At 39.3% G+C, this 23226-nt stretch overlaps 1 protein-coding gene across 9 annotated transcripts in view; it reads right to left on the bottom strand.

Annotated features, from left to right (window-relative positions):
- LYST (lysosomal trafficking regulator) overlaps positions 1–23226 on the bottom strand; it is a 194467-nt gene that overhangs the window by 59270 nt on the left and 111971 nt on the right. For 7 of the 9 annotated variants that reach the window (XM_047826310.1, XM_047826303.1, XM_047826309.1 and 4 more), the window contains 8 exons: positions 21058–21227; positions 19050–19280; positions 16563–16729; positions 15763–15915; positions 10544–10705; positions 9700–9891; positions 7330–7508; positions 5488–5694 (listed from right to left, as the gene is read on the bottom strand). In XM_047826310.1, the coding sequence (XP_047682266.1) occupies positions 5488–5694; positions 7330–7508; positions 9700–9891; positions 10544–10705; positions 15763–15915; positions 16563–16729; positions 19050–19280; positions 21058–21227 (1461 nt within the window). The remainder of the gene's footprint in view (positions 1–5487; positions 5695–7329; positions 7509–9699; positions 9892–10543; positions 10706–15762; positions 15916–16562; positions 16730–19049; positions 19281–21057; positions 21228–23226) is intronic. The other 2 variants (XM_047826311.1, XM_047826312.1) reach the window with 1 other exon arrangement.

Raw genomic sequence — 23226 nt, 5'->3', positions numbered from 1 at the left:
GCTAGACTATTTTCATATGTGTGTCTTAAAGGTAATGCTCTTGATGTAATCTAAAAATAGTTTAGTTCGGGGCACCCGGGTGGCTCGGTCGGTTAAGCGTCCGACTTCGGCTCAGGTCATGATCTCACGGTCCGTGAGTTCGAGCCCTGCGTCGGGCTCTGTGCTGACAGCTCAGAGCCTGGAGCCTGTTTCAGATTCTGTGTTTCCCTCTCTCTCTGCCCCTCCCCTGTTCATGCTCTGTCTCTCTCTGTCTCAAAAATAAATAAACATTAAAAAAAAAATTAGGGGAGCCTGGGTGGCTCAGTCGGTTAAGCTTCCGACCTCGGCTCAGGTCATGATCTCACTGTCCGTGAGTTTGAGCCCCGCGTCAGGCTCTGTGCTGACCACTCAGAGCCTGGAGCCTGTTTCAGATTCTGTGTCTCCCTCTCTCTCTGCCCCTCCCCTGTTCATGCTCTGTCTCTCTCTGTCTCAAAAATAAATGAACGTTAAAAAAAAAACATTTTTTTTAAATAAAAAAAAATTAAAAAAATAAAAAGAGTTTAGTTCAGTATTCAGTGACATTCTCAAATCACCTTGAAAAACTACAAAAAATGTTTTTACTCATCCTGAATATCCAAAAAAAACCACATAATTTTCTTAGATACTTAAGGTGTTTCTAGAATCTCATGCTAACACCTGATCAATAATTTATTGATTGTAGTTCCTGGGTCTAGAAAAGGTGTTATTAGGGATGGATGCAAAAAAGGAAAAGTCTTGTTTTCAGCCCTCAAAATACTGATTTAAGGAAATGAATCTATTAAACACAAATCCTTAGAAAATAATAAAACACTAAAATGTGTGAAAATAAAAATTTCAAGGATGTGTCTAAGAAGGAAGAGCTCTGAATGGACTGAAGAAAGGGGGGAACGTTTTGAAGGTGGGGCAAGGGCGACGGGCATATGGAGAAATTGACAGACAGGTATACAGACGGACAAGGAGAGGAGGGAAGGTCCTTCGTGCTGAGCGGACAGCACGAATAGAGCAGCATGTCAGTAAGGATACATAGGATGGGCAGAGGTTACAAGAGACAAAGATGAGCCGATCTTAAAAGAGGAGGCGCTACAGACTGAGGAATTAATCAGACTCAAGTAATAACGACAGGAGAGAGGCGTTGGGCTTTAAAAATCAAGTAAATTCCAAATGGAGCTTGTAGGCAGCTCTAAAAGGCACAAGAAGGTCCCTAAACACTGCTATGAAATGATCTCTGTGAGGTACTGTTTAAAGGGCAGAAGAGTGTGCATAGTTCGCTATCTTTCTCTGTGTTGAGAAGGGGGGATAATATATACACCGTGTCTGTGTGTACGCCCTCTCTGAATGTGCCATGTTTCAGCTTTGATTTTGGAACCAGATAGACATTTCACATAATTAAAAACGAAGTTGAACAAATAAAACCCAATGGAATCCCTAAAAATAGAAAACCAATGGGAAAAAAAGAACATCACTAGTTAGATGAAGTTGGTGGCATAATCAAATAGAGAAAATTATTTGAAGTGCTTTTACAATACCATATTTTCATGGTACACTAAGGACAAGAGAATCATGAAGACTTCTTAACCTGCATTCACTGGGCTTGTTATTAGTGATAATGTTGGTCATCTTATTTTGAAAACGTTATATATACAGAGCAAAAAAGATAGAGCAAGTAAGTATCCTGATGGCCTCAGGAATCAAGATTATCCACATTAATAAAAGGAAATACAAATACGAAATTCAAGAAAATGTGAAAATATCAGTATGAACTGATGATTCATTTTTTTTCGAAAAAGATATGTATTTCCTAGCTTTGTCCTAGCTGAGAAGAAATGACAACCAAGCAGAAATGAAGGTACTTAGTCCCCAGATTTGTAATTTCTAAAACATTTTTAATGCTATTCTTTTTTTTTTTTGTAATTTTTTCCTTAATGTTTATTTATTTCTGAGACAGAGAGAGACAGAACATGAGCGGGGAAGGGGTAGAGAGAGAGGGAGACACAGAATCAGAAGCAGGCTCCAGGCTCTGAGCTGTCAGCACAGAGCACGACATGGGGCTCCAACTCATGAACAGTGAGATCATGACTTGAGCAGAAGCCAGATACTTAACTGACTGAGCCACCCAGAAACCCCTAGATTTGTTATTTCTAAATACCATTATCTCATGAAAAGGAAACAGAGGCTTCTTGGGGAGAAGTCTACTTCCAGATCTGGGAAGGAATGTACAAGATGAGTCAGGACATTCTTGTGTTCCAGAAAGCAAAGAAGTTAATCGCATTGACTTGATAAAAATTGAAAAGACTATGTTAAAAGAGCACAACAACTTGAATCTACAGAGGTGTTAATTTGAATATCAAATGGAATAATAACTGGAAAGGTTTGAAACTACTCATAACATGTATGAAAAATACCTGATTTCATAATGACACCTCAAAAATAAAAACAAAGACAAAAACTGGAGGTTGTTAGGGCACCAACTCATTATTCTAAAAATTAATAAACAGGGAAAAGAAACAAGCTTTTACCTGGCCCTTCCGACAGACTACATTTTGGGGGTCGCCAAATAGATGATAAGAGAATATCCCTCCCTACAGAAAAATTAGTGCTAAGAGATGCTGGTGGAATGAGAAACCCTGAAAGATCACGATTTTACAACTCCTAACGGAAAAGTGGATCTTGGCAACGATCATCAGTGGCAGCTAAAACTATTAGGTTAAAGATTGAGGGTGAACTTTATAATGAATGGATCAGGCTGACGACGTCTGGAAAACCAGGGCAACTAGACATTCTCTGTCTCCTGCTATGCTGTAATGGAAAATGCAAAGTACTCTTAATAAAGTAGTCTTTTAAAAAAACAAACACAAAAGCAAATATGAAATCAAGAGCAGGAATCTAGTCAAGCATCTAAACCGGTATCCTAAAGGATACAATCAGCTAAATCCAGAATATGGGAAATTCTACAAAAATGACCCAGTTTCATTAACATAAATGACATTTTAAAAAATGGTTGGGGAGGGTAATCACCATGGATTAAAAAGATTTAACATACTTCAAACAAATACTTTATGTGGGCTGGCCTTGTCTGGATCCATAATCCAGCAAACTATTACAAAAATTCTAAGAAAATTGGGAAAATTTAATCACTGAGTATTAGATTATTCGATTAGATTACTGTTAGAATGGATTATCGGATGTGATAAATTAAAAAAAATTTTTTTAAATGTTTTTTTTATTTTGGGAGGGGGGTAGGGGCAGAGAGAGAGAGGGAGACACAGAATCCGAAGCAGGCTCCAGGCTCTGAGCTGTCAGCACCAAGCCCGAAGTGGGGCTCGAACTCACGAACCGCAAGATCATGGCCTGAGCAGAAGTCGGACACTTAACAAACTGACCCACCCAGGTGCCCCTTGAGTGTGACAAATTTTTTAAAAGTCCTTATCAATCAGAGATGTAAAGGTAAAGGTATTCACAGGTGAAATGATTTGATACCTGAAATTTATTTCAAAGCACTACAATGAAAAATTAAAGCTCGGTAATGGTCATGTGGGTCTCTGATTTCTCCCAACTTTTAGGTATGTTTGAAAGTTGCCCTAATAATCTTAAAAACCAGGTAAAATAATGTGGTCTTGAGGTGGACAGGAGGTTATTGTAAGGATCTGAGCACAAGAGGTGGAAGTTTGAATTAGGATGAGGCGGGAAGAAAATAGTTAAAGACACAACTAAATAAATGACTGGTCTTGGTGATGAAATGGATTCAAGGGAGAGGAAAAACTCAACCGTGGTTCCAAGCTGAACTTCATAAAGACACCACTGACAGAGATGATGCAACAGAAAAGGGGAACGGGGGTGGGGGAAGGAGGACTGTCAACTCCCGGGCTGTGTTTTGATGGATGGTAACTCTGTGGAGTATAAAGGCTTGAAGGAACATCACTGCGAATTCTCCACTGAAGGAGACTGTGGGCTGGATGTGCTTTTGCCTTGGGGGAGGGAAGACAGTGCCCTGAGGGCACGTGAGAGAATCTTAGCATTAGAAAGAACAGGTAAAAGCACCACTTCAAAACTATAACCTTTTGGTTCTTGATATATGAGTTTCCCAGGTAGTAAAAGGGATACCTGTCGGTATGTAGCATCGATTACTGTATTTATAGGTGTACAATTTAATAGAGTAAAGCATACAGATATTAAGTGTTCATTTCCGAGTTTTGACAACTGCATTCATCCATTTAACCACCACCCCAAATAAGATATAGTACATTTTTATTGCCCCAGAAAGTCTCCTAATGCCTCTTTCCAATCAACTCATTCTCCCTCCCCCTTCCTGACAGACTCAACTACTGTCTTGAATTCTGTCACATTATCTTCATTTTGCCTGTTCTTGGACTTCATATGAACAGAATCACAGAAATGTGGGCTTTTTTGTATTTGCTTGTCCTCTTAGTCCATACAATGTCTTTGAGCTTCATTCATAATGGTAGGTGTATCCATAGTTGGTTTCTTCTTATTGCTGTATAAAGTCTTTTATATAAATATATCACAATTTGGTTATACATTCTCTTGTTGATTGACAAGTGTGCGGCTTTTAGTAAAAAGGCTGACATGAATATTCTTATACAAGTCTTTTTATGGACATGAATATTCTTATACAAGTCTATGTTTTCTCTTAGGTAAATATCTAAAAATGAAATTTTAGGGTCACAGGTTAAATGTATGTTTAATTTTATAAGAAACTGCTGAACAGCTCTTTAAAATGGTTGTACCATCTAAGCTCTCCATCCAGCACTCTTTAAGTGTTAGAATTTATAGACTGAAATTCTTTTAAGTATGTCAATTTTGATCATTACAAATGATCAACACATTTTTAAAAATTTTAACTTGCTGCAAGTATTTTTGGAAATATATATACTATTGTTTGAGCTACTCCATTTAGATGTTTCATGGATAATATAATGCTTTTAAAAAGAGAACACAAAGAAAACATTTGAAGATTTAGTAACAAACCACAAAGCATCTTTTAAGAGCTTAGATACAGAATTTCTTAATTTAAGCACTGGAATAAGGAATGGGAAAGAAACAGGGAGGCCAGTCTAAGTTTGGCATAGAGTAGCTGAAGAAACATCTCAGGTGATACTTGTTTGGTAAGAAAACCATATTTAGGCATGAAAATAGTTTAATGTCAGTTCTTGTTTTGAACAATTTTATATTTCACTACTATGGTTTTTTTTTTAATGTTTATTTATTTTTTGAGAGACAGAGAGAGAAAGAGAGAGAGACAGACAGAACATGAGCAGGGGAGGGGAAGAGAGAGGGAGACACAGAATCCTAAGCAGGCTCCAGGCTCTGGGCTGTCAGCACAGAGCCCAACACGGGTCACAGCCCACGAGATCATGACCTGAGCAGAAGTCAGACGCTCAACCGACTGAGCCACCCAGGCGCCCCTATTTCACCGCTAGTTTTTACTTACGAAGTACTGAGATAACTTACTTGCAGGGATGGACTAAGACAGTCTCGCAGTATTTCCTGATGATTTGGTTCACGAACTATTTCGAAAATTTGCTTTCTCTCTTGAGAAGAGTGGGCTGGTGACACAATATGGACCAGGAGTCGGCCAAGCTGCATTCTGAAGGTTTCCTTACAAGACCATAAGATTTTAGTCCACTGCTGCTTGGAACCACTGGTTCTACCTGAACCCTTCAAGCAAAACAAGAATGCATTAGGATCAGACTTCCTAGGCAATAATATACTGACCTCTCAGAGCCCTAAAGAAGATCATGGGACACGTTTTTTTGTAGATTTTTTTTTAGTAGTCAAAATTAGAATGACACATACATCCCTACAAACGGGTGGTTATACTAACATTTGTAACAGCAGTGCTCAAAACAGCCAAGAGGTGGAAACAATCCAAATGCCCACCGATGGATGAATGGATAAACAAAACGTAATATAGACATAGAATGAATATTATTAAGCCTTAAAAAGGAATGAAATTCTGACACATGCTTCAACATGAGCTTGAAAATACCACGCTAAATGAAATAGCCACACACAAAAGGACAAATATTGTCTGAAATATTGTAACTTATATGAGGTGTCTAGAAAGTTAAATTCATAGAAACAGAAAGTTTAACAGTTGTTATCAGGGGCTGGGGGAGGGGTTATGAGGAGCTGTTGTTTAATGGGTACAGAGCAGTTTGGGATAATAAAAAAGTTTCGGAGATGGACAGTGGTAATAATTGCACAACAATGCGAATGCACTTACCACTAATGAATTGTACCTTTAAGAATGGTTAAAATAGGAAACTGTATATCACTTGTATTTTTTTTAAAAAGAGAGAGATAGATTAAGAAGCTAAAGTCATTCAAATTACCTAGGGCTTAGAAGTTAAAAAAAAAAAAAAAGAACCATCAAAAGAACAATAGATTGACTGATTTTACAATATGAAAGAGAAAGATTCATTATAAAGAATATTAAAATACTGAGTAAAACGGTCGCAAACTGACAACTACATATAAACTGACCATCAATATGACCATCAATGTTCCTTGACAAATAACCAGACAAGCTGCTTCAACTGTGGCCCATTGGAGGCTAACCTGATCCTGATCAAATCTCCTCTATCTGGTTTAAAACTGGAATCAGGGGGCGCCTGGGTGGCTCAGTCGGTTGAGCGTCCGACTTCAGCTCGGGTCATGATCTCACAGCCTGTGAGTTCGAGCCCCGCGTCGGGCCCTGTGCTGACAGCTCAGAGCCTGGAGCCTGTTTCAGATTCTGTGTCTCCCTCTCTCTCTGACCCTCCCCCATTCATGCTCTGTCCCTCTCTGTCTCAAAAATAAACGCTAAAAAAAAAAAAAAACCAAAAAACTGGAATCAGTACATTTCAGAATTTATTCTGAGTTTTGGAGCTGGCTCTCCAATTACCCCCAGTCCTGAGGGCCCCGGGTAAATTATTTGGCTCTAAATAAAACCTGCAGACACCCCAATCTAGTTTAGATTTAGAGACTGGCAGAATCATGATTTATGAGTTCCACTAGAATAAGATTGGCTTTCGGTATCTCTAAAGTGTACAGACTGATTTTTCCCCTGGGGTCGAGCGTATGTAGCCCACAGAAACCTAAGCGTGTCAGTGATGAATGGAGCCTGATACTTGTTAGCATCCTCTATACAATTGTGAAGGTGTCAGATATGTGTAAGCCAAGACATAACCTTCCTAGTAATTCATAATAATAATAATAATAATAATAATAATAATTCAAGAGTAAGCAGACACATAAAACACCTACTCCTTTTGTGTAAGTGAACACGTCCCATGCAATTAATTTACTTACAATAGATATTTTGAATCCCTCTACCAGATATGTGAATATCTCCTTCTGAAATGGATTGAAAATGGAAGGCTGTTCCTGATGAACATTTTCTTCAGAAATTTCAGTCTGGGAAACTGAGGTCTTGCTTTGAGTCACATTTTCTGGAGTACTCAAAATGTCAATAATGTCTGGATTAAACTCTTTGAATTAAAGGAAAAATAAAAAATTAGATAACTAGCCATTACAAACGGTAAAAATATTCTGTGGAATCACCAATTCCATTGTCACTATATAAATGTGCAGCGAGTGTATTAGACGTAGAAGATACAATATTCTAGAGAAAGTAAATTCATCAAAAACAATGTAGAAATTTAAACCTACGTAAGTCATACAATTCTGAACTAAATATTTGCTTTACTAATGAAGATGATTTAAACTGTGAAATTATTAAAGCTCCGAGGTTCTTGTACAAACCAAACATAATGACCACGTGATATTTACATTAGTTGGATGTGCAGAGCCATTTCAGTGCATGTGCTGTACCATTAAATCTGAGCATGTGATAAAAATGGTACAATTTCAGAGTTTAGCCTGGGATCCGGTTGCCCCAAGTACAAATTAGAAAAGTTACGAAGAAGAGCCTTATTTGTATGTATTATGCTTTTCTAGTGATGAACAATTACTGTGTTCTTCTTCCTGTTTTCTTGGGGTTACTTGAACATTTTTTTTGAATTCCATTTTGACGTATCGATAGTGCTTTTGAGGGTATCTCTCTGCATGGCTTTTTAGTGGTTACTGTAGGTATTCTTTTTTATAAATAAATACATAAATCAGTAGCCCCTAGAGAAAAATGCAAATTGAAACCACAATGTGGTATCACTAGACATCTATCAGAATAGTGAAAATTAAAAATTGTGACAATTCCAAATACTGGTTAAGGGTGTGAAGAAAAATGCATCACTCATACACTGCCGGTGGGAATGTAAAATTTGACAGTCATTCTGAAACATTTGGCAGCTTCTTAACAAAAACACAGCACACAACTTCCCTTATTGCAGGAAAACGGAGACTTACACTCACACAAGAACCTGCATGTAACTGTTTCTAGCAGCTGGCTTTATTTGTGGTAACTAAAAACTGGAAAGCAGCCCTGATGGTCTTTCAAAAGGTGAATGGCTAGGCAAACTCCAGTATGTCTGTACTGTGGCAAACTACTCAGCAAAACAAAGAAGCAACAAACTGCTGATACGTGCAGAAGCCGGGATGACTCTCCAGAGAATCACCCTAAGTGAAAATAGCCAGTCCTAAAAGGCCACATACTGGATGATTCTATTTATGTAAAATTCTTGAAATGATAAAAAATAAATGGAGAAGAGGTTAGAGGTTGCCAGGGACTAAGGAAGGGGTAGAGGTGGGAGCAAAGCGGGTGTGGCTATTAAAAAAGCGACAGGGGTGCTGGGTGGCTCAGTAGGTTAAGCATCGAATTCTTGGTTTCTGCTCAGGTCATGATCTTGCGGTTCTTGCTCTTCTCATGGGTTTCAGCTCCACATCGGGCTCTGTGCTAGCAGCACAGAGCCTGCTTGAGATTCTCTCTCTTCTTTCTCTCTGCCCCTCCCCTGCTCATGCTCTCCCTCCCTCCCTCCCTCCCTCTCAAAATAAATAAATAAACTTCAAAAAACCCCCACAAAACAAAAGGCAACAGAAGCACTCGCATGTGACAGAAATGTTCACCTTCTTGACCGTATCAATGTCTATATCCTGGTCATGACCCTCCACTATAATTTGGCAGAACCCACTGGGGGAACTGGATAAACGGGATATGGGATCTCTCTGCAATATTTTTAATAATGGTATGTGAATCTACCATTATCTCAAAGAAAAGTTACGAAAATATATTGGAGGTGCTGTCCTGTTTTAAACTCAATGGTCACTCTAGGCCTGCATTTAACACATTAAGAAGTAGACTTTTATTCAAGACTATTAGTTCCAAATAAATTCTTTAAAAAAATTTGTTTAAAGTTTATTTATTTTTGAGAGAGAGAGAGAGAGAGAGAGAGAGAGAGAGAGAGAGAGAGACACTGAGCACAAGTAGGGGAGGGGCAGAGAGGGAGACACTGAATCCAAAACAGGCTCCAGGCTCTGAGCTGTCAGCCCAGAGCCTGATGCAGGTCTTGAACCCATGAACCGCAAGATCATGACCTGAGCTGAAGTCGAATGCTTAACCGACTGAGCCACCCAGGCACCCTGCAAATGCATTCTTTTAATAGTGTAAATGTTACGAAAGAAAAAATGAATGCTGTTGAGAATTTTGAGACCTCATCAGTTTCCTCTTAAATTATTTCCCTTTTAAGTGCATATGTGAGCAAGCACATATTCATCCTCTAGTCCCACCTTGATAAATAATCCTGTTAACTGCTAAAATGGTGAGCCTCTGTAGTCTCTGAGCAAGCTCTGTCTCAGATGCCTGCACGGGGTTCTCCTGGCTCATTCTCCGTTGCATCATCACATGCAGTTCATCGCTTGCCACTGAGCGCATTTTCATCAGGAGAGAGTCAGTCTGAGCAAGGGGAAATTTTCGAGCACCTTCAAGTATATAAATTAAAAACATCAAATGCCAGAGTTAACAGGGATCAAGGAAATTATTTGTGCTGCAACATTTTGATTAGTGGACCATGAAATAAATCTTCACTAATACAAAGGAAAGAGCATGATTCAGAGAAAGTGACGTTTCTCCCTCGTTAAAGAAATGCAACAGTACTTCTGATTTCAAAGTCCAAATCAGAATATTGAAGCTAGGGACATAGCTTAGTGGGATGGACATCGTTTGGCAAAGTTTGAGTTTTCTGAAAAACACAAAAGAGTTAGAAGGGTATATGTAGGTAGTTCAGAATGTTCCGACAAAACATTTTCAAATACTGTTGCACTTCCTTGTGTTCCAAAATAATCAATAGGTTTTTAAAGCACATCGTGTTTCAGTAACAACATTACTATTTCCAGATAATTCCCATTGCTGAATTTTATAAAGTAGTTTTGAAAAGCATATATAAGTGAGATAGTGGAAAGCAGTCCAATGAAAGTGAAGAGATCGGAAAGGTGAGTGTAATTCCAGTGCTTTGCTATTGAAATGATTTGGTGCGTATGCATCATTTGGAATTCAATCCTACAAAAGCGTTCCCTGAGCAGTATCTCCTCAGATTGAGCAGTTAGGAATGTCATTCCTGCATCATCACTGCACCTGCTCCGAAAGGTACCACACAGGTAGTGGATCCAGGAGGATATGGGGAGAACGAATCTTGATTTAACGGACTGAAGGAGAAAGGCATCGGAAGTTGACCATAGGAACCAAAATGACGTCTTGGTCGGTGAGGAATAATGGAACCCTTCATTGGAATTGAACCTTTGTTTTAAATGATAAAAACATGTATCAATTTCCATAAATAGCTTCCATACACATTACTTACATATGACTAAGTTATGATAGGTTTTAACGACTCCTCCTGTAAGATATTTAAATATTTTAATAGCACTTTAGATTGTCCAGTATCTCAGGTACTCAGTATTTATCAGTTAATACATGTTGGTGGGTGCGGTTGCGTTTGAGACAAAAACAAAGCAAATAAAAAGTATTCATATCCAGGATATATTCAAGAATAATACTGTCAGACTACGTCTTCAGTTTAAGTAGATTCTTCCTGATGTCTACATCTCTGGCAGCTTTCATGCTGTCTAAGCAGCAGATAATCCTAATTCAGAGGCAGAGCAATATACTGAGTAAGAAAATGTGAGGTCTTCACAACTACACATTTGAAAAAGAGGGAGGGCATTTCAGCACCGAGGTGGGGTAGCCTCAAATATACTTCTTTCAAAGCCTCAGTTCCCTCATATGTTAAGATGTAGATTAGAAAGTAAAATAGAGCTCATCTCAAAGGTAGATATTTGTCACTATCTGATATTTTATTAAATGTATTTGTTTACAGGTTTATTGACCATTTTCTACAGCAAAATGTAAGTTCCATGAAAGCAGATAAAATAATACCTGACATGTGGATGGTGCCCAATAAATATCTGATGGTTGAATGAATGGATAAAGAAGGTTGTTCTATGAATTAAATAGTAAATAAAATAATGGATGTAAAACACAATGCCGATCTCATACAAAGCATCAAAAGTTGTTAATGGTTGGTATTGTTACTGATGGCTGAAATATAAAGGAAATTCATTTGTATGTGGATCATAATAACACAATGTATATATTTATATTTATTTCTGACAGTTTATATGTATGTATAGCACTTTATTTTTTTTTAATTTTTTTTCAACATTTTAAAATTTATTTTGGGACAGAGAGAGACAAAGCATGAACGGGGGAGGGGCAGAGAGAGAGGGAGACACAGAATCGGAAACAGGCTCCAGGCTCTGAGCCGTCAGCCCAGAGCCTGACGCGGGGCTCGAACTCACGGACCGCGAGATCGTGACCTGGCCGAAGTCGGACGCCTAACCGACTGCGCCACCCAGGCGCCCCTGTATGTATAGCACTTTAAATAATACCCTAATGCTTATTTCTACCTTCACGAAATAAGGTGATGCGTAAAGTTTCTCATAATGATAAGCAGACAAGTGGGAAAAAAACATATAAAAGAACGTACATTGCTATGCTGTTTATAATAGCAAAAACAAGTAAAAAGTAAAGTAAAGGGATCAGGGGATTAAAGAGTAAAGTAACACAAAGTTGTTTAATAAACACAAAGTTATTTAAACACAAAGTTGTTTAATAAAAAGTAAAGGGATCAAAGGGATTACTGTAAGACAAGTAAAAAAAAGAGAAACTTTTGGTTTATTGATAAAGATTAGGAAACAATTGATGGCAAATCAATATAATGGATTATTATGTGTTCATTAAACATAAAGACTATTTTTATTATATGGGAAGATGTCTATAAACACATTAATTAGAAACAGAAGGTAGAGTCCGATACCATTTAGTGACATCTCTCTCTCTCTCATCTATACCAAAAAAAGATACAAAGGCTAAGGAATTTGAGATCTGTTAACTGGGTAGTTGGAACCATTGAGGCTGTTGAGCAAGATAATGGCACATGAGCCAGGCTGTAAAAAGATTAATCTGGCAATCAAAGAGTATCTAAGAGTATGAGAACTTAAAATCTACATATGATGAAATGCTGCGGAAGAAGCTTCGGTCCCAAGCCGTGGATATCCTGGCGCTGACAGTCTGAGGAGACCTGTCGATGACCAGCGCAGGGGGTGTGTGGCCAGAACAAGCTGCAGCTGCCGGCTGTCCCCGCGAGCCCTGCTGGAGGTGGGGGGGTGGCCGTGGGGCTGGGGTGTCACATGTCTCAGCAGTGTGCAGTAAATGCTAAGTGAGTCTATTTAGGAAAAATCCATCTCCCCAAAACATTGACCACTAATGAGAACAGCTTGCTTCAAATCTTGGAAGGAACAGCTTATTATATCTCAATGATGGACACGACGGCAGTATAAATCCTTCTTAGTAACTTAGCATCGTGAGCGGATAGACCTAAATGGGCTGTTATAACCATGCTGCTCCAAGGCACAGGAGCTCTGGTATCTTGCAGCTTTTGCACCTACGGCGTACAAAGCCGATACCCTTTTGACTGAGAATGAAGAAATAAAACACAGTCTTTCCCAAATACCTGTGTAGAACAGTGCGGAAGGAATTACAAAGCAACAGCATAACACATATAAAGTGGTATTTCTCAACTGGATTCAGAGACAGGATTTAAATAAGGGCCGTAGTCAAACCAGGAAGAATCGGTGGGAGAAACCCACAAGAGATGGTCCTAGAAACACGACAGGGCTGGAACGAGCAGATGTGCTGTAGGACTCGGAGGGAGGAGTGTGGGTGCTCCTGTTCCAGCAGGAACTTACTCCAGTGCTTCTATAAAATGCAGGAACTGGTCTGGTGCACTTTTAAGGTCTTTTTTTTTTTTTTTTTTTTTTTAATCAAGCTTGAACTCTGTAGGGCTCTACAAACCTCATGCGGCTTACAGCAACTGCATTTACTCAGATACAGTGACAAATTTAAGCTCCGGATAAGAGACCAGAGGAGTCAGGAAAAAAAGGAGAGTAAGGTTTAAAGAAAGGACTACAAGTCCGTCATGCACTTTAACAGGACTCACACAAACAAAAAATAAACAAGGACAGGCTTGGAGTTCCGCAGGGCTCTGAGGCTCAAGGTGATAAAAATTCTGGTATCAAAAGAGAGAGATGACAGACTGTTAGAGAAATCACAGAACAAAGAGAAAACAGCAAGAGCGCTGCTGTGGCAGCCCTGGCGTGAGCGGATCAAAAATGAAACCACAGATCTAGGTACAAAAGCGCAGAAGAAATGGACATGGCAATGAGAAATGTCGGCAGGAAAGAAACGGCTCCTGTGACTCACGATACTGGCAACAGAGCATTTTCCTGTATCAAAGGGGGGTGAATTCCATCTAAGCAGTCACTGACTATCTAAGGAACCCTGCAACGAAAGGTGGTTCGAAAGCCATCTTCCGGCATGTGGTCAGCTGAGCATGACTGCTAGACTTGGTGAAAGGCAGAATGCTACCTAGACAAGAGAGGAGGTCAGTTCAAGAGGAGAGGCTGAGTTCAGATGTCACATTAAAGAAGGATGTACAGGGGCAATAAAGTTGTGTGGCTGTCTTAGAAGTTTTATTTACATAGCTTATATTTAACATAATCTAAACATACTACTGCAAAAAAATGTATATTTAATAGCTTTTCTCTACAAATGAGTTTTTCACATGGTTGTAAAATTTCGCATAGCACTGAACAAAACAAAGTTGTTTAATACAGGTAGAAGAAAGATTTGGATTTAATTAAAAAAAATTTTAATGTTTACTTTTGAGAGAGAGGGGGGGGGGGGGAGGGGAAGAGAGAGAGGGAGACACAGAATCCGAAGCAGTATCCAGGCTCTGAGCTGTCAGCACAGAGCCTGATGTGGGGCTCAAACCCACAAACTGTGAGATTATGACCTGCACCAAAGTCAGACACTCAACCTACTGAGCCACTCAGGCTCCCCTGATTTCGATTTAATTTAAAGGCCCTTAAGATAGTAAGGGTGATTAAACTTCAAACAAATTACCAACTACTCTGGGGATACCCGTGTGCATTTGTGTGTGTATATATATGCTGTATATCCGTATCCATCCATATATATGTATGTGTATACGTGCATGTGTGTATAGATCCTATGTGTGCGTGGGGAGGTGTTTATACTGTTTTTCCGGATTGTGTGCATAAATATCACAGAAGATTTTGCGGGAAAAATAAGGAAGGCTAACGATATTGACACTTGCCGATATGTGCTAAATCACAGCAAGTCCTGATGTCACATGCACTCTACCCACACCCGAGCCACCGTCTTCTCCCGTCTGGACCGCTGCAGTAGCCTCCTACCCGGACCCCTACATTTCTTGCTCTCCGCTAACCCACTCTCTACACACAAGCCGGAGCGGTCTTTACAAAATGGAAACCTGCTTATGTTAGAACTCCCCCTTAGGATAAGATCGTTAACGCGGCCTATATGATTATCTATGCATTGGCCCGTGCCATCCTATACAGCCCCATCTGGCATCGCTCTCCTAAATCTCTCCAGAGTATTCCACTCTGGCTAAATGACTTTATTTCAATTCCCTGAAGCTTAGCCTTTTCCTGCTGTGCAACATTCCTTCTGCCTGGAAAACTCTTTCTCTGACTCTCTACCTTGCTAGCTCCTTTCTCTCATCCTTTACATCTACACTGAAATCTCACTTCCTCAGATACTTCCCTAACTCCTGATGTAAACCACGTTGCCTATTAGAGTCTCTACTCTGATCCTCTACATTTCTCTACTATTTTGTAATCTCTACAAGTGCAGAATCTGTGTCTGCTTCTAATCATCACTGTATCTTCAACATTTACACAGTGCTTGGCACACAGTAGTTGCTCAAGAGATAACTGAACAAGAACAGCACTGAAAGAAATCAGTAGAATGGTTTTTCCAGGGAGGAAACCCTTCTCAAATTTTGTAGTTTAACTTTTTAAACTAAAAGATATTTTATTTTATTTATTTTTTTAAAGTTAATTTTTTTTTTAAATCTCTTCAGACGATTCTTTTTTTTTTTAATTTTTTTTTTTCAACGTTTATTTATTTTTGGGACAGAGAGAGACAGAGCATGAACGGGGGAGGGGCAGAGAGAGAGGGAGACACAGAATCGGAAACAGGCTCCAGGCTCTGAGCCATCAGCCCAGAGCCCGACGCGGGGCTCGAACTCACGGACCGCGAGATCGTGACCTGGCTGAAGTTGGACGCTTAACCGACTGCGCCACCCAGGCGCCCCTAAAAGATATTTTAAAAGTGTGAATGGCATCAGAGTACAGGAAAGTCATGCCACCCTCAATTTATAATTATTAAAATATTATTTCAGTACTCACCAGCGATGCTCTTCCGCGGTTGAAATATTGCATGATGAGGAGGAGAGGGTAACCGGAATGTATCTGCAAGGTTTTCAGAGTCATGATTTGCTGTGGTCCTTATAAATTCCATAGCAGCTTGGAGAACTCTAAACTGCAGTGCAACGGCCATACCTGAAAACAGAAGACACTAGAATGTTTTCAAGCTATGTGGATGTTAATTTTTTACACTGAGTTGCTTTTTATTTTCATGCAACATCTAAATTGCCAGTAATGTTTTATTAGACATAGATTTTAAAATTTTGATCAATATGGGTTCCTGATAGTAGTAAACATTTTTAAACTGCCTTTAAAAGAAATTTTAGAGCAAATTTCCAAATGATCACTATAAAAAAAATTCAATGGAAAAAAACTAGCTCACAAATTTATTTCCTCTTATATCATTGTCTTAAAAAACGGGCTTTTAAATATATAAGGCAAAATTGAACCAGAAATTGTCACATTTCATACTCATTTAATATTTGCCATTAAAGAAAACTAAAGAGGATTTTTATTCAACATAAACCTTTCAGTTCTACTTGGTAAAAAAAAAAAATCAAACTTTTTTTAATGATGTATTGCCAGCTACTGATCATATGAACGTATCGTTTGTTTAATTTTTGCCACCTAAAAGACTTCTTTTTAAAGCTGATAGATATTATCATAAAATGAAGGATGAACCTTCAGTAAAATAGCTTCCACAAGAAAGAGATTTGGTTCAAATGACATTTTTGGCTCCTCTATAATCCCAACCCCGGAAATCCATAAAAACTAAATCTTACTTTGTGTCCTCTTGTTTTTGCTATTTTGAAGATAGCCAAGCAGTACGATGAGGTCTTCGATGACTCTAAAATACTGGGGGCCTGAGGAACTGCAGGCATGAATGGTCACTGCTACGAAAAGCTGTTGTATATCACAAGCAAGCAATTTGTATTCATTCAGAGGAACGCTAAAGAAAAAGAACAGAAAATTTAAGGCAAAGAGAACTGGTTTAAATTCTTATTCTTCCAGCATTTGCTCACCCATTCAGTATTTATTCGTGCCTACTGGATGGTGGGGAGTTTGAATTGCACGCTAGAAACAGAAATGAGAAAACATGCTTTGACTCCTGTCAAAAAGTCTGTCTTTTCTTTTTAAATGTTTGTTTATTTATTTATTTTTGTGTGTGACAGAGAGAGAGAGAGCGTGAGCGAGAGGCAGGCACTGAGAGAGAGAGGGAGACACAGAATCCGAAGCAGACTCCAGGCTCCGAGCCGTCAGCAGAGAGCCCGACGCGGGGCTCGAACCCACGAACTGAGAGATCGTGACCTGAGCCGAAGTCGGATGCTCAACCGACTGAGCCACCTAGGTGCCCTGGAAAAAGTCTACTGTCTTGAAGAAGACCAGACAAGGAAAGAGAGAACTATGAACAGTAAATGGTGGTAAGTGTAAAAACAGGGATTGACACACTATACACCATGGGAACACATAGATCCCACAGAGACCCCAGGAAAGGTGAAGATTTAGTAGGTGTGAACAGGGACGTTCTGAGATGGCTCCTCAGAGAAGGTGAATTTGAATGCATTACTTAATCTCTCTGAATCTCACACCAAGTTATAGTTATTTTAAGGATTAAAGGAGATAATAGATTTGAACATCTGTTAATCAGTTATAAATAATAAATATGAATTAGTTACTTCTGTCCCTCAATTAAAAAAAATTTTTTTTTAATGTTTATTTTTGAAGGAGAGACAGAGTGTGAGTGGGGGAGGGGCACAGAGAGAGGGAGACACAGAATCCGAAGCAGGCTCCAGGCTCTGAGCTGTCAGCACAGAGCCAGATGTGGAGCTCGAACTCACGAACTGTGAGATCACGACCTGAGCTGAAGTTGGAGGCTTAACCGACTGAGCCACCCAGGCGCCCCTGTGCCTCAATTTTTAACCTTGATAACCTTAATATATGATAGTAAGCCTGAATACTTCTCACCATTTATTTTTTCCAAATCAAGCCAAGAGTTAGAAATAGTAACTGGGGTCAATTAATAGGGTAGCATGTAACGACATTCAGTAAGTACAAGTTATTAAAACAAAACAACAAACAACAACACACTACTTTCAGAAGCCCGTAGGCAACTCTTCCCAAGTGTTGTGTTATAACACATGCATTGTGTTATAATCAAGACTACGCATTTTGAGGAAATAAAATACTTTGTATTTCTTATATGCCCAGCACACAAATCCTGAACTTAATAGGTACCCCCCCAAAATTGAACGGAACTCAGTACAAGGAGTCTCTCTTGTACTCAGAGAGCCTCCCTGGCTTCTGCCTTCTCTTAAAGGTTATTGTCTGCCTTCTCTTAAAAATTATAGATAATATTTAATGCCTTAACGTACAGTAATGTGCTTCTAGAGATTTATATTTTAACATTATGCTAATAAAAATGGTATGCTGTACATCATAAATGCAGACACCAAAGGCACAAAATCCAAGTAGAAATATAATCTCCTCAAATATTTTTTAAGGCTGTTAATCAGTTTGGTAGGCAGCCATTTGCCAATGTACTTCTGGAAATGAGAAATTAATTTATGGTAGTAGAAAGTAGGAGCATCATAGTTCAAAACATAAGTGTTTGAAGGGAGACAGGTTCAGTTTTAAACCCTGTGCTATCCACTAGCTACGTGATCTTCAACAAGGCTCTCTCTCTCTTTCTCTCTCTCTCCAGTCCTCAATTTCCTATTCCTTCTGGGGATAATAACTTTTATAAGACCATTGTGGAAGTGTGGTAAATCTATTTAAAGACAGTGAAATTTATTCAACTTGCCTTCAGGTTCTAAACACCTAAAAGTAGGCCATATACACATCTTCCTTTTCAGTAAACTTGTTGAAAATGATAGAAAATATGCCCCCTCCAAATACAATTTAATTAATCCAATCTAATTAGTTTGGTGGGAAGGATATTCTTTGAGAGTGTTTTGAAAAATCGGATGCTTTAATGTAACCTATTACTAAAGTCTTTCCTTTCTAAAGTATTTGTCAGATGACACAGTTTTGTTTTTATTTTTGTTTTAGTTTTTTGAGAGAGAGACTGAGCGCAAATGGGGGAAGGGCAGGGTGGCAGGAAGACAGAGAATCTTAAGAGGCTCCACGCCCAGTGGGGAGTCAACACAGGGCTTGATTCCATGACCCTGGGATTATGACCCGAGCCCATATCACGAGTTGGATGCTTAATTGACAGGGCCACCCAGGCGCCCCTCAGATGATAAAGTTTTAAATAATGATTTAAAACTTACTTTTCTTCTAATCCATTCAGGGCTGCTACTGTATTACATAACACGTACAGTAGACCATTATCCAATAACATATCTGCTACCTTAGAACAAGAATTTAATATTTGGAGAAGAAGTAGGAGAGCACTATGCAAGAGCATGTTGTCATATAGAGAGGTCTCTATTAGTCCCAGAACAGGAATGACAGACCACTTCTGAAACAGTCCCATGTTTTTCACATCTTCCAGATCAAATCTGCGATAAAGAACACACAATTAAGAGCACGTTAGAAGCAATTAACCACCAAACAAGGAAAAAGGATTGCAGTGTGGGTCATTTTGTTAACTTGATTTTGAAGCTATAAAAAATAAACGTGGAGAGAAAGGAATCTCAACTTGTAAGATCACTGACCTCTCCAATAAAATACAAGTATTGCTAGAAGTCTGTCCCAAGTTTGTAAATATACAACATTCAAATGAAATATGATACAATTTCATGGTTTTTAAAATTTTTAAGCTTATTTATTTTGAGAGAGCGAGAGCGAGAGCGAGAGCGAGCGAGTGTGTGTGTAAGTGGGGGAGGGGAGAGAAATAGGGAGAGGGAAAATCCCAAGCAGGCTCCGAGCCGTCAGCGCAGAGCCCGGTGTGGGGCTTGATCCCACGAACCGTGAGATCATGACCTGAGCCGAAATCAAGAGCTAGATGCCTCACAATTTCATGGTTTTTAATTGACTTGCTTTAATTTGTCCATAGGCCCCTTATGTGTCCAAAAGAACCCTACTTCAGGGGCCTATATAACAAGTGCACAGGAAGTTATTGTTAATTGATTATTAATAAAACTATTAACAATAAACTAGCATACAATTACTAGCATAATCATAACATACAACATACATAATTTATATAATAATCATATACTATTAGATTAACATACAATAATAATGATGATGATGATAGTATCCGAGAGACAGTGAACTAGTAAAAAGAGTTCTGGTGAAAGGAACGAATCCTGAGTTCCTGTCCCGAGACAATTTGCCTCTGTGATGGAAGGAAATGTAAGCATTTTGTACCTTATTTTCCTTAACTGTCAAATACGTGTGGTGACATCTGCCCTACTTTCTTCTCAAAGCTCTTGTGACAATCAAATGAAATACTGCAGAATTGCTTTGACAGAGCTAAAAGCTGTATGCAGATGAAAGTACTGTTGTCATTACTGCAACCAGTAAATTCCTCAAGGTCTGAGTCAGTCTACTTAATAAGCAGAAGACACCTAATAACGAGGAGACACACATTGCTCACTGCTTGAACACAGACGGGGATAACAGTTGCACTTCGTGGCCCAACCAGGAATTCCAGGTGAGGGATGACTCTTCTCCCAGATGACCCGGAGGCTGAGGGATGGGGGAAGCCTCTCTAAGGACCAGTCGTGTGATCTACTGCTGGGACAATCAGTCGTGTGATCTACTGCTGGGACAATGGGAGCCACCTTCTTTTCAGTTACCCTCCTCGTGTTAACACTACATGTCAAATCCTAAACGATCACCTTCTTTCCTTTGATGAAGCACTGGTTTCTAGTTTGTAACTAGTGAATGAAATACAAAGGCAGAAGTTAGAAACAATACCACATGGAAAATAATAAATTGATTCACCTGGAAATACTTTTAGAGGATTTTTTTCTAAAAATGACCAAATAACTTTGTTAAGAGTCCGCTTAACAAATTTTATTTTATTTTTTTTAATTTTTTTTTTTTTTTTAAATTTTTTTTTCAACGTTTATTTATTTTTGGGACAGAGAGAGACAGAGCATGAACGGGGGAGGGGCAGAGAGAGAGGGAGACACACAGAATCGGAAACAGGCTCCAGGCTCCGAGCCATCAGCCCAGAGCCTGACGCGGGGCTCGAACTCCCGGACCGCGAGATCGTGACCTGGCTGAAGTCGGACGCTTAACCGACTGCGCCACCCAGGTGCCCCAACAAATTTTATTTTTAAGACAAAAGATCCCCAATGACGGTGGAGGGAAGAAGCCACTTACTCTTCATCAAGGCCAATACGTCGACCAAAGAACATTTCAATGAAGCATTCTAACAATTCCTGAGTTCCCCGGTGAAGATACAACTGGTTGGCTAGCAAGGAGAAGCCACGGTTCTTTAGGAATTTATCTTTTTGTTCCTTAGAAGCTCTATTAAAATATGCATCTAATAGCTAAGAAAAAAAATTAAGACAATTTACATAATGCACTAAAATTTTATATAATGTACACAAATCAGACAATACTTGTAAGTTGTTATTTAATTTCATATGTATAGAGCACAGAAAGCTAAAAAACAATGCCACCTCCATAGCAAACCAAAAATAATCTTTGTTTCTGACTAGTTTGGAGTGCTCACGCTGACTTTATCTTGGAGACCTTAATACTTTCGTTATGGGGAAACTAACTTTTTAGTTGAGCATTGACACCTGGTAGATAGGTAACCTTAGTCGAATATAAGTATAAAAGCTATGCTTTATTCTGAAGGAAAAAAATCGGCGAGCACTGTACTATCCTCTCTCTCCACACGTGTGTGTGTGTGTGCACGTATGTATCTCTCCTAGACCTCTACTTCCAGACTTCCGGATGGATTCCATCCTGAGCACAGAGCCCTATCTCCACCCTTCCCTAGCATCTTAAATGCAACATGTGTAAAACTCAATTACTTATTTTCTTTCCACACTCATGTCTTTCGTGGTTCCCGTCTGAGAGCACACAGCAGTGCCACGCTCCTAGACTTCACGGCTAATTTTATTTGTGGCTCCTCCAGTCCTGATTCCTTACGTGTGATTACTCATTCCAGCGAATGTCTCTCAAATCTGGGTGTGCTCTGACTTGCCACTTGCCCGAATCAGGAACTCATCATTCTCCCCTGGACTACGGTGCAAGCCTGCTAAACAGAATACTTCCACGTCTCTCTCCCCTGCAATCACTCCCTCACAGTGGTGACAGACTGACTGTTCTTCCCCAAACACACATCTGTTTGCTGCCCTACTTAAAAAGCTTTCTGAGTTTATAGCACAATACAAGATACACTTTTTGTACGAATCCTTCTCTGGTTCCCCCCATCACAATTAACTGCTTTTCCCATGCTCCCATTCTTCTGTATTAATATTCCGTTGAAGCACTCATCACCAGAAGTCCTTATGTTTTACTTAGTGGGGTCTATGTCTCTCTCCCTCACTGGACTACAAGCTCGTTGAATGCGGGGCTTCTATCATTCCACCTTGTATCCACATAGCAACTAGCCCAGTGTTTTGTACCTGGGATGGAAGCTCAAAAAATACTGGGTTGAATTGCAAGTGATTAAAAAACATCCTACATCAGACGAACTAAAGAAAATGAGAATCGTTACAAGACCCTTACAATATTGGCCTGTTTTCTAACGGAAAGCATTCATATGAAACGCTTATTCATTCGACACTACGCTTAGTCCCTAATATATACTAGACACAAGCTGCCCGCCCTCATGGAGCGGAGACTCCAGTGTGGGAGACTGAAAGATCAAGCACACAGGTCAACTAAAAAGATAATTACAAGACAAAACGAGGATGCTATGATAGGATAAATGAGGAGTAGGGTGTTAGAGGGAAGCTGTTCGGAAAGGTGATCAGGTCTCCGTAAAGGTGACACCTGAGCTAAAACCTGAGGTAGATGTTTAAATTTGATACTACGCTGCAGGGAAGGTTTCCAATGAACTATGTGTTCCTTATAATTGGTAGACTTAAAAAATGTATTGATATGAATCAATATATGGAGGAGAGCTTAAAATTGCATGATAATTCGTATAAAAATATGAGAAAGAAGGAACCAACTACGGTTGACCCTTGAACAACATGAGGGTTAGAGGTGCCAGCCCCCCCCCCCCACAGTTGGAAATCTGCATATTACTTGACTCCCCCAAAACTTAACTACGAGTAGCTTACTGGTAACCCGAAGCCTTCCTGACAACAGAGACAGTTGAGTAACACACATCCTGTATGTTATATGTATTCTATACTGTATTCTTACAATAAACTAAGCTAAAGAAAAGAAAGTGTTATTAAGAAAATCATAAGGAAGAAAAAATATATTTACAGTACCGTATTGTACTTATAAAAAAAAAAGTCCGCATATAAGTGGACCCACGCAATTCAAAGCTGTGTTGTTCGAGGGTCAGCTGTGTATCAGTTC

Source organism: Prionailurus viverrinus, chromosome D2, assembly GCF_022837055.1.
Source record: "Prionailurus viverrinus isolate Anna chromosome D2, UM_Priviv_1.0, whole genome shotgun sequence".
Taxonomy (NCBI): domain Eukaryota; kingdom Metazoa; phylum Chordata; class Mammalia; order Carnivora; family Felidae; genus Prionailurus; species Prionailurus viverrinus.
This window is presented reverse-complemented; position numbering and strand designations above follow the sequence as displayed.